Source organism: Amblyomma americanum, chromosome 1 (genome assembly GCF_052857255.1).
Source record: "Amblyomma americanum isolate KBUSLIRL-KWMA chromosome 1, ASM5285725v1, whole genome shotgun sequence".
NCBI classification, from domain to species: Eukaryota; Metazoa; Arthropoda; class Arachnida; order Ixodida; family Ixodidae; genus Amblyomma; species Amblyomma americanum.
Window position 1 is genome coordinate 512180109 of NC_135497.1, and position 17087 is coordinate 512197195.

Genomic DNA, 17087 nt, shown 5'->3' on the forward strand with positions numbered 1-17087 from the left:
GAGCTCTTACAAACTTCTGGCCATAAAACTTCGAGGTCATTAGGCACTGCGTATACAGAGTGACTAGTTCTTCTACCACAATCTTTCCTTCGTCCTTTTGGCCTGCCATACAGGTGGGCGCAGATCTGCATTGCTGAGGTGGCGCGTTTCACGACTTTTGGTGGCGGCAAAGGTTCGCATGTGCGCAGGCTAAGCGCAGGCACCCAGGTATAGAGAAGGGGCATTTGAACTTAGTTCAAATCGGTTGCCAAGATGCAAGTTTTGCGTACGAACTTTAAACGAGAGCCATCAAGCACAATTAGCGCCTTAAGCAACTGATGCCGTATAAAGGGAAGCTGGCGGAAGTAACTCAAGATTACCTGTGTAAAGCGTGAGCTTTGGTCCAATGTAAAAACTTTAGATTGGACTTAAGACTACTGCAGTGCTTTGAATGCGTAAGGATTTGTCTCTCATTGTGTGCTACTATAGTTGATTTTTGTTTCCTGTCGAGTAAGCAGTACAAATACCTCAAAGGCTTTTTTTGGGAGAGAAAATATGTTTGACCTACGCGCAAATTCTAGGAACCTCTACATTACCTCCACCTGTTCCTACTTGTTCCTGTTCTGCAGGGTTCGGAGTCAAGGCCCAGCAGCAGGCTCTCATCATCCAGCCAGTCTTTGTTGGTGCATACTCCATTGCCATCGTTCATTGGCAGCCCGGGAAGGCAGCTGGGTCACATGGAACCGCAGCTGCAGCCTCTGGTGGAATGGGAGCTGAAAACAGAACGCTTCGCCGCGCCACCTTCGCCTTCGATGTACCTGAATACGGAGCAGCAGAGGATTCCGAAACCTGTGTATTCGTGTGAGTGTCCGTGATGGGAGTTACCCGCCTGCACTTAAACTCTATGCACGATTACGTCTGTGGGGGAGTAAAAAAGAAGTAAGCTGTCCTCTAAGGCTCTCCCTTTACAAAAGAGAGTGCGTTGAGGGCAGCTTATTGTTTTTTTAATCATTTCGTATTTAGAGTGATAGCCGAAGAAACCCATCACGTTCGTTGAGTGGCTTTGGCGTTCCGCTGCTCATCCCAAGGTAACGGGAAAGAATCCCTACCACGACGCATCCGCATGCCGATGGAGGTGAGATGCAACAACAATCGAAAGCATCCGATGTGTTATACAATTTATGTGCGCCTTAAGGAATCCGAGGTTGTCTCTAATAATTCGTCGCCATCCACTACGCCGTCCCCTCCCTCATAGCCCGTGTGTCTATGACGCGCGTTGAGCTCCACATACTGCTAGCGAATCTGCGCCACAATTATTCCTGCCGGCTTTATACCGAGTGTTCCAAAAATTTTCAAAAATTGGTTTTTGGAGGAAAAATATGCCTTTTGCGGCATAGTAATAACAATGTTGGCGGTACCAGAAAATCTGGGAGTCGTCTTATGTACTAAGGTGGTTAAATAAATTTTATAATCAACTTTTTAACTGTCAGAGTTAGGAGCCCAATTGGAATTTGAGATCTGTAGCTGGTCGTTAGTTATAGCCATTTCAGATTGTGGAATTTATACAGTGCTATTAGCCTTGGCGCTGTGGCTCGAAAATGTTTTGCTTTTTCGACAAGTTACGTGCACTGGAGAAGGTGCACTGAAAACGTCTATGACGTTTTTCGCATACATCTAATATATTTTTTTGCAAGCAGAGATGTATTAGCGGAGATGTATAACAGTTTACCGAGGCCTCCTGCGCAAGCGCGGTGGCCCCTCCTGGCCGCATGAATGTTACTGCGCGAGAAGTATCCGGTCAACCTGTATACGTCCCCGCTAATAAGTATCCGGAACGCGAAAAACGTCTATTCTCGAGTCGCACCGCAACGCAGGCAACTTATACGGGCTCGCCGATGATGCATACCACGCGCCGCTGCTGCGCCAAAGGTCATAGCTTTGGCTGTGCCATCAGCCAAAGACTTCCAGTAGTTCTTGCAAGAATGATCGGGACTTGTGTGGTACACACTGTGTAAAAGCGTGAGTGACGAGGGCCTCTCTCCTAACTATATATACAGATAGCGGTTGGTCATATTCTTCGCGTTTCTCTACCGTATGATTTATAGTGTGAATATGTTCTACAGTCGAGTATCCTTTACAAAAACCTGCCTGATGATTATGGTGGTTGAAGTGCAAGGTTGTCCGGATTCTATTAGCGATTACCTTAGTAAATAGCTTGCAAGCAACGCAGAGCAAGCTGATCGGTCTGTAATTTTTCAAGTCCTTGGCGTCTTTTCTTATCAGTTACGATAATGTTAGAGCTCTTACAAACTTCTGGCCATAAAACTTCGAGGTCATTAGGCACTGCGTATACAGAGTGACTAGTTCTTCTACCACAATCTTTCCTTCGTCCTTTTGGCCTGCCATACAGGTGGGCGCAGATCTGCATTGCTGAGGTGGCGCGTTTCACGACTTTTGGTGGCGGCAAAGGTTCGCATGTGCGCAGGCTAAGCGCAGGCACCCAGGTATAGAGAAGGGGCATTTGAACTTAGTTCAAATCGGTTGCCAAGATGCAAGTTTTGCGTACGAACTTTAAACGAGAGCCATCAAGCACAATTAGCGCCTTAAGCAACTGATGCCGTATAAAGGGAAGCTGGCGAAAGTAACTCAAGATTACCTGTGTAAAGCGTGAGCTTTGGTCCAATGTAAAAACTTTAGATTGGACTTAAGACTACTGCAGTGCTTTGAATGCGTAAGGATTTGTCTCTCATTGTGTGCTACTATAGTTGATTTTTGTTTCCTGTCGAGTAAGCAGTACAAATACCTCAAAGGCTTTTTTTGGGAGAGAAAATATGTTTGACCTACGCGCAAATTCTAGGAACCTCTACATTAACTCCACCTGTTCCTACTTGTTCCTGTTCTGCAGGGTTCGGAGTCAAGGCCCAGCAGCAGGCTCTCATCATCCAGCCAGTCTTTGTTGGTGCATACTCCATTGCCATCGTTCATTGGCAGCCCGGGAAGGCAGCTGGGTCACATGGAACCGCAGCTGCAGCCTCTGGTGGAATGGGAGCTGAAAACAGAACGCTTCGCCGCGCCACCTTCGCCTTCGATGTACCTGAATACGGAGCAGCAGAGGATTCCGAAACCTGTGTATTCGTGTGAGTGTCCGTGATGGGAGTTACCCGCCTGCACTTAAACTCTATGCACGATTACGTCTGTGGGGGAGTAAAAAAGAAGTAAGCTGTCCTCTAAGGCTCTCCCTTTACAAAAGAGAGTGCGTTGAGGGCAGCTTATTGTTTTTTTAATCATTTCGTATTTAGAGTGATAGCCGAAGAAACCCATCACGTTCGTTGAGTGGCTTTGGCGTTCCGCTGCTCATCCCAAGGTAACGGGAAAGAATCCCTACCACGACGCATCCGCATGCCGATGGAGGTGAGATGCAAGAACAATCGAAAGCATCCGATGTGTTATACAATTTATGTGCGCCTTAAGGAATCCGAGGTTGTCTCTAATAATTCGTCGCCATCCACTACGCCGTCCCCTCCCTCATAGCCCGTGTGTCTATGACGCGCGTTGAGCTCCACATACTGCTAGCGAATCTGCGCCACAATTATTCCTGCCGGCTTTATACCGAGTGTTCCAAAAATTTTCAAAAATTGGTTTTTGGAGGAAAAATATGCCTTTTGCGGCATAGTAATAACAATGTTGGCGGTACCAGAAAATCTGGGAGTCGTCTTATGTACTAAGGTGGTTAAATAAATTTTATAATCAACTTTTTAACTGTCAGAGTTAGGAGCCCAATTGGAATTTGAGATCTGTAGCTGGTCGTTAGTTATAGCCATTTCAGATTGTGGAATTTATACAGTGCTATTAGCCTTGGCGCTGTGGCTCGAAAATGTTTTGCTTTTTCGACAAGTTACGTGCACTGGAGAAGGTGCACTGAAAACGTCTATGACGTTTTTCGCATACATCTAATATATTTTTTTGCAAGCAGAGATGTATTAGCGGAGATGTATAACAGTTTACCGAGGCCTCCTGCGCAAGCGCGGTGGCCCCTCCTGGCCGCATGAATGTTACTGCGCGAGAAGTATCCGGTCAACCTGTATACGTCCCCGCTAATAAGTATCCGGAACGCGAAAAACGTCTATTCTCGAGTCGCACCGCAACGCAGGCAACTTATACGGGCTCGCCGATGATGCATACCACGCGCCGCTGCTGCGCCAAAGGTCATAGCTTTGGCTGTGCCATCAGCCAAAGACTTCCAGTAGTTCTTGCAAGAATGATCGGGACTTGTGTGGTACACACTGTGTAAAAGCGTGAGTGACGAGGGCCTCTCTCCTAACTATATATACAGATAGCGGTTGGTCATATTCTTCGCGTTTCTCTACCGTATGATTTATAGTGTGAATATGTTCTACAGTCGAGTATCCTTTACAAAAACCTGCCTGATGATTATGGTGGTTGAAGTGCAAGGTTGTCCGGATTCTATTAGCGATTACCTTAGTAAATAGCTTGCAAGCAACGCAGAGCAAGCTGATCGGTCTGTAATTTTTCAAGTCCTTGGCGTCTTTTCTTATCAGTTACGATAATGTTAGAGCTCTTACAAACTTCTGGCCATAAAACTTCGAGGTCATTAGGCACTGCGTATACAGAGTGACTAGTTCTTCTACCACAATCTTTCCTTCGTCCTTTTGGCCTGTCATACAGGTGGGCGCAGATCTGCATTGCTGAGGTGGCGCGTTTCACGACTTTTGGTGGCGGCAAAGGTTCGCATGTGCGCAGGCTAAGCGCAGGCACCCAGGTATAGAGAAGGGGCATTTGAACTTAGTTCAAATCGGTTGCCAAGATGCAAGTTTTGCGTACGAACTTTAAACGAGAGCCATCAAGCACAATTAGCGCCTTAAGCAACTGATGCCGTATAAAGGGAAGCTGGCGGAAGTAACTCAAGATTACCTGTGTAAAGCGTGAGCTTTGGTCCAATGTAAAAACTTTAGATTGGACTTAAGACTACTGCAGTGCTTTGAATGCGTAAGGATTTGTCTCTCATTGTGTGCTACTATAGTTGATTTTTGTTTCCTGTCGAGTAAGCAGTACAAATACCTCAAAGGCTTTTTTTGGGAGAGAAAATATGTTTGACCTACGCGCAAATTCTAGGAACCTCTACATTAACTCCACCTGTTCCTACTTGTTCCTGTTCTGCAGGGTTCGGAGTCAAGGCCCAGCAGCAGGCTCTCATCATCCAGCCAGTCTTTGTTGGTGCATACTCCATTGCCATCGTTCATTGGCAGCCCGGGAAGGCAGCTGGGTCACATGGAACCGCAGCTGCAGCCTCTGGTGGAATGGGAGCTGAAAACAGAACGCTTCGCCGCGCCACCTTCGCCTTCGATGTACCTGAATACGGAGCAGCAGAGGATTCCGAAACCTGTGTATTCGTGTGAGTGTCCGTGATGGGAGTTACCCGCCTGCACTTAAACTCTATGCACGATTACGTCTGTGGGGGAGTAAAAAAGAAGTAAGCTGTCCTCTAAGGCCCTCCCTTTACAAAAGAGAGTGCGTTGAGGGCAGCTTATTGTTTTTTTAATCATTTCGTATTTAGAGTGATAGCCGAAGAAACCCATCACGTTCGTTGAGTGGCTTTGGCGTTCCGCTGCTCATCCCAAGGTAACGGGAAAGAATCCCTACCACGACGCATCCGCATGCCGATGGAGGTGAGATGCAACAACAATCGAAAGCATCCGATGTGTTATACAATTTATGTGCGCCTTAAGGAATCCGAGGTTGTCTCTAATAATTCGTCGCCATCCACTACGCCGTCCCCTCCCTCATAGCCCGTGTGTCTATGACGCGCGTTGAGCTCCACATACTGCTAGCGAATCTGCGCCACAATTATTCCTGCCGGCTTTATACCGAGTGTTCCAAAAATTTTCAAAAATTGGTTTTTGGAGGAAAAATATGCCTTTTGCGGCATAGTAATAACAATGTTGGCGGTACCAGAAAATCTGGGAGTCGTCTTATGTACTAAGGTGGTTAAATAAATTTTATAATCAACTTTTTAACTGTCAGAGTTAGGAGCCCAATTGGAATTTGAGATCTGTAGCTGGTCGTTAGTTATAGCCATTTCAGATTATGGAATTTATACAGTGCTATTAGCCTTGGCGCTGTGGCTCGAAAATGTTTTGCTTTTTCGACTAGTTACGTGCACTGGAGAAAGTGCACTGAAAACGTCTATGACGTTTTTCGCATACATCTAATATATTTTTTTGCAAGCAGAGATGTATTAGCGGAGATGTATAACAGTTTACCGAGGCCTCCTGCGCAAGCGCGGTGGCCCCTCCTGGCCGCATGAATGTTACTGCGCGAGAAGTATCCGGTCAACCTGTATACGTCCCCGCTAATAAGTATCCGGAACGCGAAAAACGTCTATTCTCGAGTCGCACCGCAATGCAGGCAACTTATACGGGCTCGCCGATGATGCATACCACGCGCCGCTGCTGCGCCAAAGGTCATAGCTTTGGCTGTGCCATCAGCCAAAGACTTCCAGTAGTTCTTGCAAGAATGATCGGGACTTGTGTGGTACACACTGTGTAAAAGCGTGAGTGACGAGGGCCTCTCTCCTAACTATATATACAGATAGCGGTTGGTCATATTCTTCGCGTTTCTCTACCGTATGATTTATAGTGTGAATATGTTCTACAGTCGAGTATCCTTTACAAAAACCTGCCTGATGATTATGGTGGTTGAAGTGCAAGGTTGTCCGGATTCTATTAGCGATTACCTTAGTAAATAGCTTGCAAGCAACGCAGAGCAAGCTGATCGGTCTGTAATTTTTCAAGTCCTTGGCGTCTTTTCTTATCAGTTACGATAATGTTAGAGCTCTTACAAACTTCTGGCCATAAAACTTCGAGGTCATTAGGCACTGCGTATACAGAGTGACTAGTTCTTCTACCACAATCTTTCCTTCGTCCTTTTGGCCTGTCATACAGGTGGGCGCAGATCTGCATTGCTGAGGTGGCGCGTTTCACGACTTTTGGTGGCGGCAAAGGTTCGCATGTGCGCAGGCTAAGCGCAGGCACCCAGGTATAGAGAAGGGGCATTTGAACTTAGTTCAAATCGGTTGCCAAGATGCAAGTTTTGCGTACGAACTTTAAACGAGAGCCATCAAGCACAATTAGCGCCTTAAGCAACTGATGCCGTATAAAGGGAAGCTGGCGGAAGTAACTCAAGATGACCTGTGTAAAGCGTGAGCTTTGGTCCAATGTAAAAACTTTAGATTGGACTTAAGACTACTGCAGTGCTTTGAATGCGTAAGGATTTGTCTCTCATTGTGTGCTACTATAGTTGATTTTTGTTTCCTGTCGAGTAAGCAGTACAAATACCTCAAAGGCTTTTTTTGGGAGAGAAAATATGTTTGACCTACGCGCAAATTCTAGGAACCTCTACATTAACTCCACCTGTTCCTACTTGTTCCTGTTCTGCAGGGTTCGGAGTCAAGGCCCAGCAGCAGGCTCTCATCATCCAGCCAGTCTTTGTTGGTGCATACTCCATTGCCATCGTTCATTGGCAGCCCGGGAAGGCAGCTGGGTCACATGGAACCGCAGCTGCAGCCTCTGGTGGAATGGGAGCTGAAAACAGAACGCTTCGCCGCGCCACCTTCGCCTTCGATGTACCTGAATACGGAGCAGCAGAGGATTCCGAAACCTGTGTATTCGTGTGAGTGTCCGTGATCGGAGTTACCCGCCTGCACTTAAACTCTATGCACGATTACGTCTGTGGGGGAGTAAAAAAGAAGTAAGCTGTCCTCTAAGGCTCTCTTTTTAGAAAAGAGAGTGCGTTGAGGGCAGCTTATTGTTTTTTTAATCATTTCGTATTTAGAGTGATAGCCGAAGAAACCCATCACGTTCGTTGAGTGGCTTTGGCGTTCCGCTGCTCATCCCAAGGTAACGGGAAAGAATCCCTACCACGACGCATCCGCATGCCGATGGAGGTGAGATGCAACAACAATCGAAAGCATCCGATGTGTTATACAATTTATGTGCGCCTTAAGGAATCCGAGGTTGTCTCTAATAATTCGTCGCCATCCACTACGCCGTCCCCTCCCTCATAGCCCGTGTGTCTATGACGCGCGTTGAGCTCCACATACTGCTAGCGAATCTGCGCCACAATTATTCCTGCCGGCTTTATACCGAGTGTTCCAAAAATTTTCAAAAATTGGTTTTTGGAGGAAAAATATGCCTTTTGCGGCATAGTAATAACAATGTTGGCGGTACCAGAAAATCTGGGAGTCGTCTTATGTACTAAGGTGGTTAAATAAATTTTATAATCAACTTTTTAACTGTCAGAGTTAGGAGCCCAATTGGAATTTGAGATCTGTAGCTGGTCGTTAGTTATAGCCATTTCAGATTATGGAATTTATACAGTGCTATTAGCCTTGGCGCTGTGGCTCGAAAATGTTTTGCTTTTTCGACTAGTTACGTGCACTGGAGAAGGTGCACTGAAAACGTCTATGACGTTTTTCGCATACATCTAATATATTTTTTTGCAAGCAGAGATGTATTAGCGGAGATGTATAACAGTTTACCGAGGCCTCCTGCGCAAGCGCGGTGGCCCCTCCTGGCCGCATGAATGTTACTGCGCGAGAAGTATCCGGTCAACCTGTATACGTCCCCGCTAATAAGTATCCGGAACGCGAAAAACGTCTATTCTCGAGTCGCACCGCAACGCAGGCAACTTATACGGGCTCGCCGATGATGCATACCACGCGCCGCTGCTGCGCCAAAGGTCATAGCTTTGGCTGTGCCATCAGCCAAAGACTTCCAGTAGTTCTTGCAAGAATGATCGGGACTTGTGTGGTACACACTGTGTAAAAGCGTGAGTGACGAGGGCCTCTCTCCTAACTATATATACAGATAGCGGTTGGTCATATTCTTCGCGTTTCTCTACCGTATGATTTATAGTGTGAATATGTTCTACAGTCGAGTATCCTTTACAAAAACCTGCCTGATGATTATGGTGGTTGAAGTGCAAGGTTGTCCGGATTCTATTAGCGATTACCTTAGTAAATAGCTTGCAAGCAACGCAGAGCAAGCTGATCGGTCTGTAATTTTTCAAGTCCTTGGCGTCTTTTCTTATCAGTTACGATAATGTTAGAGCTCTTACAAACTTCTGGCCATAAAACTTCGAGGTCATTAGGCACTGCGTATACAGAGTGACTAGTTCTTCTACCACAATCTTTCCTTCGTCCTTTTGGCCTGTCATACAGGTGGGCGCAGATCTGCATTGCTGAGGTGGCGCGTTTCACGACTTTTGGTGGCGGCAAAGGTTCGCATGTGCGCAGGCTAAGCGCAGGCACCCAGGTATAGAGAAGGGGCATTTGAACTTAGTTCAAATCGGTTGCCAAGATGCAAGTTTTGCGTACGAACTTTAAACGAGAGCCATCAAGCACAATTAGCGCCTTAAGCAACTGATGCCGTATAAAGGGAAGCTGGCGGAAGTAACTCAAGATTACCTGTGTAAAGCGTGAGCTTTGGTCCAATGTAAAAACTTTAGATTGGACTTAAGACTACTGCAGTGCTTTGAATGCGTAAGGATTTGTCTCTCATTGTGTGCTACTATAGTTGATTTTTGTTTCCTGTCGAGTAAGCAGTACAAATACCTCAAAGGCTTTTTTTGGGAGAGAAAATATGTTTGACCTACGCGCAAATTCTAGGAACCTCTACATTAACTCCACCTGTTCCTACTTGTTCCTGTTCTGCAGGGTTCGGAGTCAAGGCCCAGCAGCAGGCTCTCATCATCCAGCCAGTCTTTGTTGGTGCATACTCCATTGCCATCGTTCATTGGCAGCCCGGGAAGGCAGCTGGGTCACATGGAACCGCAGCTGCAGCCTCTGGTGGAATGGGAGCTGAAAACAGAACGCTTCGCCGCGCCACCTTCGCCTTCGATGTACCTGAATACGGAGCAGCAGAGGATTCCGAAACCTGTGTATTCGTGTGAGTGTCCGTGATGGGAGTTACCCGCCTGCACTTAAACTCTATGCACGATTACGTCTGTGGGGGAGTAAAAAAGAAGTAAGCTGTCCTCTAAGGCTCTCCCTTTACAAAAGAGAGTGCGTTGAGGGCAGCTTATTGTTTTTTTAATCATTTCGTATTTAGAGTGATAGCCGAAGAAACCCATCACGTTCGTTGAGTGTCTTTGGCGTTCCGCTGCTCATCCCAAGGTAACGGGAAAGAATCCCTACCACGACGCATCCGCATGCCGATGGAGGTGAGATGCAACAACAATCGAAAGCATCCGATGTGTTATACAATTTATGTGCGCCTTAAGGAATCCGAGGTTGTCTCTAATAATTCGTCGCCATCCACTACGCCGTCCCCTCCCTCATAGCCCGTGTGTCTATGACGCGCGTTGAGCTCCACATACTGCTAGCGAATCTGCGCCACAATTATTCCTGCCGGCTTTATACCGAGTGTTCCAAAAATTTTCAAAAATTGGTTTTTGGAGGAAAAATATGCCTTTTGCGGCATAGTAATAACAATGTTGGCGGTATCAGAAAATCTGGGAGTCGTCTTATGTACTAAGGTGGTTAAATAAATTTTATAATCAACTTTTTAACTGTCAGAGTTAGGAGCCCAATTGGAATTTGAGATCTGTAGCTGGTCGTTAGTTATAGCCATTTCAGATTATGGAATTTATACAGTGCTATTAGCCTTGGCGCTGTGGCTCGAAAATGTTTTGCTTTTTCGACTAGTTACGTGCACTGGAGAAGGTGCACTGAAAACGTCTATGACGTTTTTCGCATACATCTAATATATTTTTTTGCAAGCAGAGATGTATTAGCGGAGATGTATAACAGTTTACCGAGGCCTCCTGCGCAAGCGCGGTGGCCCCTCCTGGCCGCATGAATGTTACTGCGCGAGAAGTATCCGGTCAACCTGTATACGTCCCCGCTAATAAGTATCCGGAACGCGAAAAACGTCTATTCTCGAGTCGCACCGCAACGCAGGCAACTTATACGGGCTCGCCGATGATGCATACCACGCGCCGCTGCTGCGCCAAAGGTCATAGCTTTGGCTGTGCCATCAGCCAAAGACTTCCAGTAGTTCTTGCAAGAATGATCGGGACTTGTGTGGTACACACTGTGTAAAAGCGTGAGTGACGAGGGCCTCTCTCCTAACTATATATACAGATAGCGGTTGGTCATATTCTTCGCGTTTCTCTACCGTATGATTTATAGTGTGAATATGTTCTACAGTCGAGTATCCTTTACAAAAACCTGCCTGATGATTATGGTGGTTGAAGTGCAAGGTTGTCCGGATTCTATTAGCGATTACCTTAGTAAATAGCTTGCAAGCAACGCAGAGCAAGCTGATCGGTCTGTAATTTTTCAAGTCCTTGGCGTCTTTTCTTATCAGTTACGATAATGTTAGAGCTCTTACAAACTTCTGGCCATAAAACTTCGAGGTCATTAGGCACTGCATATACAGAGTGACTAGTTCTTCTACCACAATCTTTCCTTCGTCCTTTTGGCCTGCCATACAGGTGGGCGCAGATCTGCATTGCTGAGGTGGCGCGTTTCACGACTTTTGGTGGCGGCAAAGGTTCGCATGTGCGCAGGCTAAGCGCAGGCACCCAGGTATAGAGAAGGGGCATTTGAACTTAGTTCAAATCGGTTGCCAAGATGCAAGTTTTGCGTACGAACTTTAAACGAAAGCCATCAAGCACAATTAGCGCCTTAAGCAACTGATGCCCTATAAAGGGAAGCTGGCGGAAGTAACTCAAGATTACCTGTGTAAAGCGTGAGCTTTGGTCCAATGTAAAAACTTTAGATTGGACTTAAGACTACTGCAGTGCTTTGAATGCGTAAGGATTTGTCTCTCATTGTGTGCTACTATAGTTGATTTTTGTTTCCTGTCGAGTAAGCAGTACAAATACCTCAAAGGCTTTTATGTTTGAGACCTTTACTGTAAATGTCTTTAGCTTGAAAGCCTTTAGAGTGAAATCCTTCGTATCAAAAGCATTCAGGCTAAAAACATTGGTCCTACTGGCCTTGACCGTATTGGCCATTGGGTGTCTACGTATACAATGGGTCCTTTGTTCACTCTCTCATGGTTGCTATGCAGCTGTGCTGATGTCGTCATTGGGGTTTTGGGGCCATTTGGTATAGGCAACAACGCCGGGTTTCATTCGCTACGATCCGTATAAGGCTCGCGCATTATTAATTTTGTTGATGCTGTTTTAAAGGCAATTTCGGGAAGAACAGGTTGCGGACGCACACCTCGTCAGCCGACGAACTCCATTTGTTGTCATGGGCTTTTCTTTAATTTTTTACCGCAAGCGCTCCGACCGCTGCTTGCGACGCACCAGAGCGGGAGGCTTCGTTGTCGTGGTTACGTTGTGGTGCAAATTCTTAACCCCTATTTAAGTTAATTGTGTTTGATCTACACCGCTCAATTTACCACCTCTCCCTTGGTGTGATGCATCGCAGGGTCCGGTGGCTGTCACGACATCTACGACCATCAGAGCCAGTGCTACTAAGACGAGCTCGGTACGGGTTCGGACACACAGCTGTTGAACCAACCGCTGCCATCGCTGCCTTATCTTTGCTCGCCGCGACTTACGCACGACACGCCGGTGGAACCGACCAGCGGGGGCTACGGCCATCCTTCGCCACACCAGTAGCCGCAGCTGGCTCTTGCACAGGAACCGCATACGCGACCAGAACTCTCTTTTTCTCGTCAGGAAATTCATCCAGAGCAAGAGGTAGTGATGCCTCAGCAGCAGTTCCTTCCACGACCGGGACCATCAAATTCGCGAGAGGGAACCTTGCCGCATCCGGAGCTGCCTCTGCCCCCGCAGTTCCCATGGCCACCGCAAGAGCCCCCACTGCCAGGAGGACCCACTTCGCCCCCTCGACAAGAAGAGACCGGGCCATGGGGTACGGGACCTGGATTCCGGCCGCGATCTGGGCGGCTACAATTGCCGGGGTGGCCATACGTAGGGGAGCCTGTGTTTGCGGCGATCGCCAACCCGAGGAGGGCCGTCATGATGGACGACGGGACGTGGTACATACTGGTGTATCCGGCGTTCCCCGAGAACGACGAATGCTTAGCCCGAGCCGTATGGCATTGGGAGGAAGGAACTCCCGCGGATGCCGTTGCACTGTAACCAAGCCTGCGGCACCTGCAGATAGCAGCCAGCACCTGGGCGACGGGCTGGCGCCTTCCATACTCGGGTTCTGACAGGATGATTTTCACGGCGTAACTGCGACCAGGGCAGTCATCTTAAGAGTCGGCATTTGTTATTAGAGAGATTTAGCATAGCGGTGACATATTAACGTAGACGTATACTGGCTTACCGGACACCTCCTGCTCACCAGCATTGGCACGGTGGAGCCAGGCAGGGCCACTGTGCGTGCGCAGGCTGTGTCCTGTAAACTGGTATACACCTGCGCTAGTAAGTCTCCGCCAAGCTAAATCTCTCTATTAGCTTTCTCCACTACGCAAAAGAGAATGCGGGTTTCTTTTTAAATTTTTCTTTCTTTCGGAGAACGGGTGGAGACCAGTATCGTGTCCTCGTAGTACAAGGTAAAGCGGCGGTTAAAAGAAGTGGTTTTTCCCGTTACGTGTTTTTAAGACGTTCCTTAACACTTGGTCTCATAGTCAGGGTACAAATCTTGCGGTCACTCCGTGAGTGTCCGCGAAATTCAGGTGAATTATAACGTATTAGACCCTGAACCCTCGGCTATTTGATGCGCCGTTCAAGAAACTGTGTAGTCGTTTACGGCATTTTTTGTCTCTCGGAGCGAAGCTAGATTTCGATGGTTGCGTCGCATCGCTGCTAGACAATGGCAGCTTTTACATTTCTTAATATTTCCTAGTATTTTTATCATGCTGCTGCGTGTTCAATGTTTCTTGCCAAGCACCAGGTGAATCATTTCTCTATCTGACCTTTAACGTCGTGTGCCTTATAATTCACTCTGCAGGCAGCACCCGGGTGATATATGGCACCTTTCTGAAGGTAGAGCTGGGAGTGATCCACTCCGACCGCTAGCTAGGTGCGAGTTCAAAAGTGGTCATCGTTTGCAGTCGGGTGCTGAAATCTGCAATTTTTTTGATTCTGGGCTTGCTCTATAATTTGGTTCTATGTTGGGTTGTAGATTAATGACCCCAGCTGATTTTTTTTTCAGTTTTCATGTTGGATGTTAATATAGTTCGCTGCCATCTTTAGTGCACCAGGTGTTTAAGGGAAGATGATAACTATTTTTTTAAATAAGGTTCTTGAGGTAACGAGAAGCAATTTGCGGCATAGTATTATGAGTGTTAGCGGAGGTCAAAAAACAGGCGAATCATCCTAACTGGCTAAGTGATCAACTGAATTAGAATACTTAACTTTTTAAATATTACCAATAGGCACCTGATTGCAATTAGATATATGTAGCCGGCCGTTAGTAATAGCCATATAAGTCTTTAGAATTTCAAAAACGCCATTACTCTCGCCGCTGTGTCACAACAAAATTTGGCTATTTTCACTAGTTGCGACCACTGAAGGGGTTGCTTTGCCTGCATACTTTCCGAAAGTGCACATATTTTAGCAACATCTAGCCAAATTCTTTCGTGCCACAGCGGTGAGAGAAATGGCATTTTCGAAATTCTAAAAACTGATATGGCCTTTATTAACGGCCGGCTACAAATCTCTATTTGCAGTCAGGTGCCTATTGCTAAACGTTAGAACGTTACCGATTAGAATTTAGTTAATCAGTAAGACAGTTAAATGATTCGCCTGTTTTTTGACGTCCTCCAACGCTGGCATTACTATGCCGGAAAAGCTTCTCTTTACCTCAAAATCCCTGGTTTTACTCACTAGTGATAACCTTCCCTGAAACACCTGGTTTATTACTGGCCACTTTTAGACCACCGAATTCTCGTTTCCTTTGTTCATTTGCCGTTGAGTGCGAGGATTATTGTCCCTAATGGACCAGGTATGATCCCATTTTTTTCATTTTCTGCATTTTTCATTGTACAGGTATTTTTGTGTAGTTATGTGTCTCTTATGCTTGGTTCGTATCTGGTAAGCAAGGCAGACAAAGCTCGTTTTCTGAATAAAATTTTAGAAGCAAAGAAAAGTCTGGTTTCGATTTGTGAGCGACACATTGTGCGCGCACTCCAGGTGGTCTCAGCCGTTGTGCAACTTGAAAGGTCACTGTGTGGCCTGTTCTTAACATTTTGAACTGATAATTGCATTACGACCTTCAGAACTCTCCCTCTCTGCTACGAGGAGTCGCCTATATTGGCGCAGAAATGAATTTTATGCAACTTACGACAGATGTTTCACCCATTTCTGCGTATGCACCGCGCAGTTCACTTGGATAACAATTAAGGTTATTTCTCATGTGTAGCAGTAGAGGCCACACTTGTGTTGAAAAGCGGCCATTGTATACATACATGGCATGACATAACGTGCGCCATAATGATGATTCAGGCATAGCTTTGCCATGCAGGCCAGAAGAAGCCCTTCTTGCAGTGCTCCTGGTTCCAAAAATGGCGGCTGCTGTGACGTCTGTGCAAGCTATATTACCCTGTATACATGGCTGTTTCTTGCAAGTCGTCCGTAGGACCGTAGGAAGTGCGGCTAGATTACACTTGCAGCATTGAAGAGAGAAGGGAGTGAGAACAGAGAGAGAGAGAGCCATAAGGGTAGGTACAGCGTTTCTCAGAAGTCTACAAGCAATCTTGTCTGTTCCTGAGCCATGTAGTGTGGTTCGTTTTTGCGTAGCCAATGTTCGCGCCTCAAATTTGAGCTGGACTCGAGAGCCCTCGCGACTCTGGCAATTATGAGGACTACGGTGGTGCAAAGGCGTACAAAGGCTTAACTCCATTGATTGATTGATAGAATTTTTATTTTAGCAATATAAATTGCCGGAGCCTTGGGTGGTCCGCCTATTCCGGCAGCCCTTTGGCCTGCGCCGAAGCGTGGGCCCTGCGAACCAGTCCTGTTTGCTGGTCGGTGGTCCTCGCTGTGCAGAATGGCCTCCCATTGCCCCAAATTGCGATTCGGAAGTGTTACTGTAACAGGACTGAGTTGGAATGGCCACACCGTGTGAAAACCTGTCGCTATTTCTATTTCTCCACAGTGTGTGCACTCTGGTTTGTAGAGTGAGGACTACCATTGATGGAGTTACGAGAGTGTCTATTTGTAGTCGGCGAAAGGTGTGTTATTCTTCCTTGTCTAGAGTTTTTTTAGGTGTGCGGTATGTTTGTCTGGCCTGTCTGCAGGCCTCTAGGTGTTTGGCAAAGCTGATTATGGGCTGCGTAATGTGTTCCTCGGGCTCTTCGACTAAGGGGGAATCGAAGTACAAGAGAACTGGGTATTGCCGGTGGGCGGCATCATTCCCTCCCGTGTGGTCCGTGTGGCCTGGAAACCATATGAATGATGCTTGATTACGAGGATGTTTGGCTAAGAGTGTGAGAACTGGGCCTATATTACGGAACTTTCAAATAGCAAAGCTTTAAAAACTTGTCAAAAACGGGTCAGTTAGTTTCTCTCCTCTTAATCGGACGAGTGTGGCCATATTGCTTTTTTGCCTCATGGGTGGCTGCAGATTACGTCACGTATGGGGCAGAGGTGGTGACGTTGCAAACGTAATTATGCAAGCGCAAATTCACAGTTTTTTGTGACAGCCTCGAGGCGGTCAATTTGATCGTTGTGTTTGTGACAGAAAATGGCGGCTGTGTACGCGGCGATACGAGTGAGGCGGCTGCGTCCGCGCGAGCAACGGCGAAATTAAGTGCACGAAGACTCGTTTGACTTGCCGGACAAGCTGTTCGACGCCTTTTTCGACTGGAGAAGCAGACTGTGGAGAGGCTCTGCGACGAGTTCACCCGCGATGAACTGGGAGGCGTGCTTGCGAGCGCGTTGTCCGTGCGGCCGCAGGTGCTATGTGCTCTGCTGTTATTTGCCACAGGCTAATTTCAAACCGCCGTTGGTAACGAGGCGCACGTCGGCATCGCGCAACCGATGGTAAGCGAATGCGTGCGGCAGGTGTTGGAGGAATTCTGCAAAGTAAGCACGCAGATGGGGCGGACTCCAGCGGTCACCTCTGTGCCACAGCTGCATATAAGTAAAACACGCTTATG

At 47.0% G+C, this 17087-nt stretch overlaps 1 protein-coding gene across 1 annotated transcript; it reads left to right on the forward strand.

Annotated features, from left to right (window-relative positions):
- The first annotated feature begins 614 nt into the window (after positions 1–614).
- Positions 615–9939, forward strand: LOC144106818 (uncharacterized). The gene is made up of 5 exons (XM_077639767.1): positions 615–840; positions 2885–3116; positions 5161–5392; positions 7437–7668; positions 9713–9939. The coding sequence occupies exons 3-5, from the start codon at positions 5269–5271 to the stop codon at positions 9858–9860; spliced, it is 504 nt and encodes a 167-aa protein (XP_077495893.1). The 5' UTR covers positions 615–840; positions 2885–3116; positions 5161–5268; the 3' UTR covers positions 9861–9939.
- Positions 9940–17087: the final 7148 nt, after the last annotated feature.

What these genes read in the sequence shown, in the direction of transcription:
- LOC144106818 (XM_077639767.1), top strand. Translation starts at nt 5,269, where the DNA reads ATGGAACCGCAGCTGCAGCCTCTGGTGGAATGGGAGCTGAAAACAGAA. An exon ending in TCCGAAACCTGTGTATTCGT is followed by an intron (nt 5,393 to 7,436) that starts GTGAGTGTCCGT and finishes CCTGTTCTGCAG; the next exon opens with GGTTCGGAGTCAAGGCCCAG. An exon ending in TCCGAAACCTGTGTATTCGT is followed by an intron (nt 7,669 to 9,712) that starts GTGAGTGTCCGT and finishes CCTGTTCTGCAG; the next exon opens with GGTTCGGAGTCAAGGCCCAG.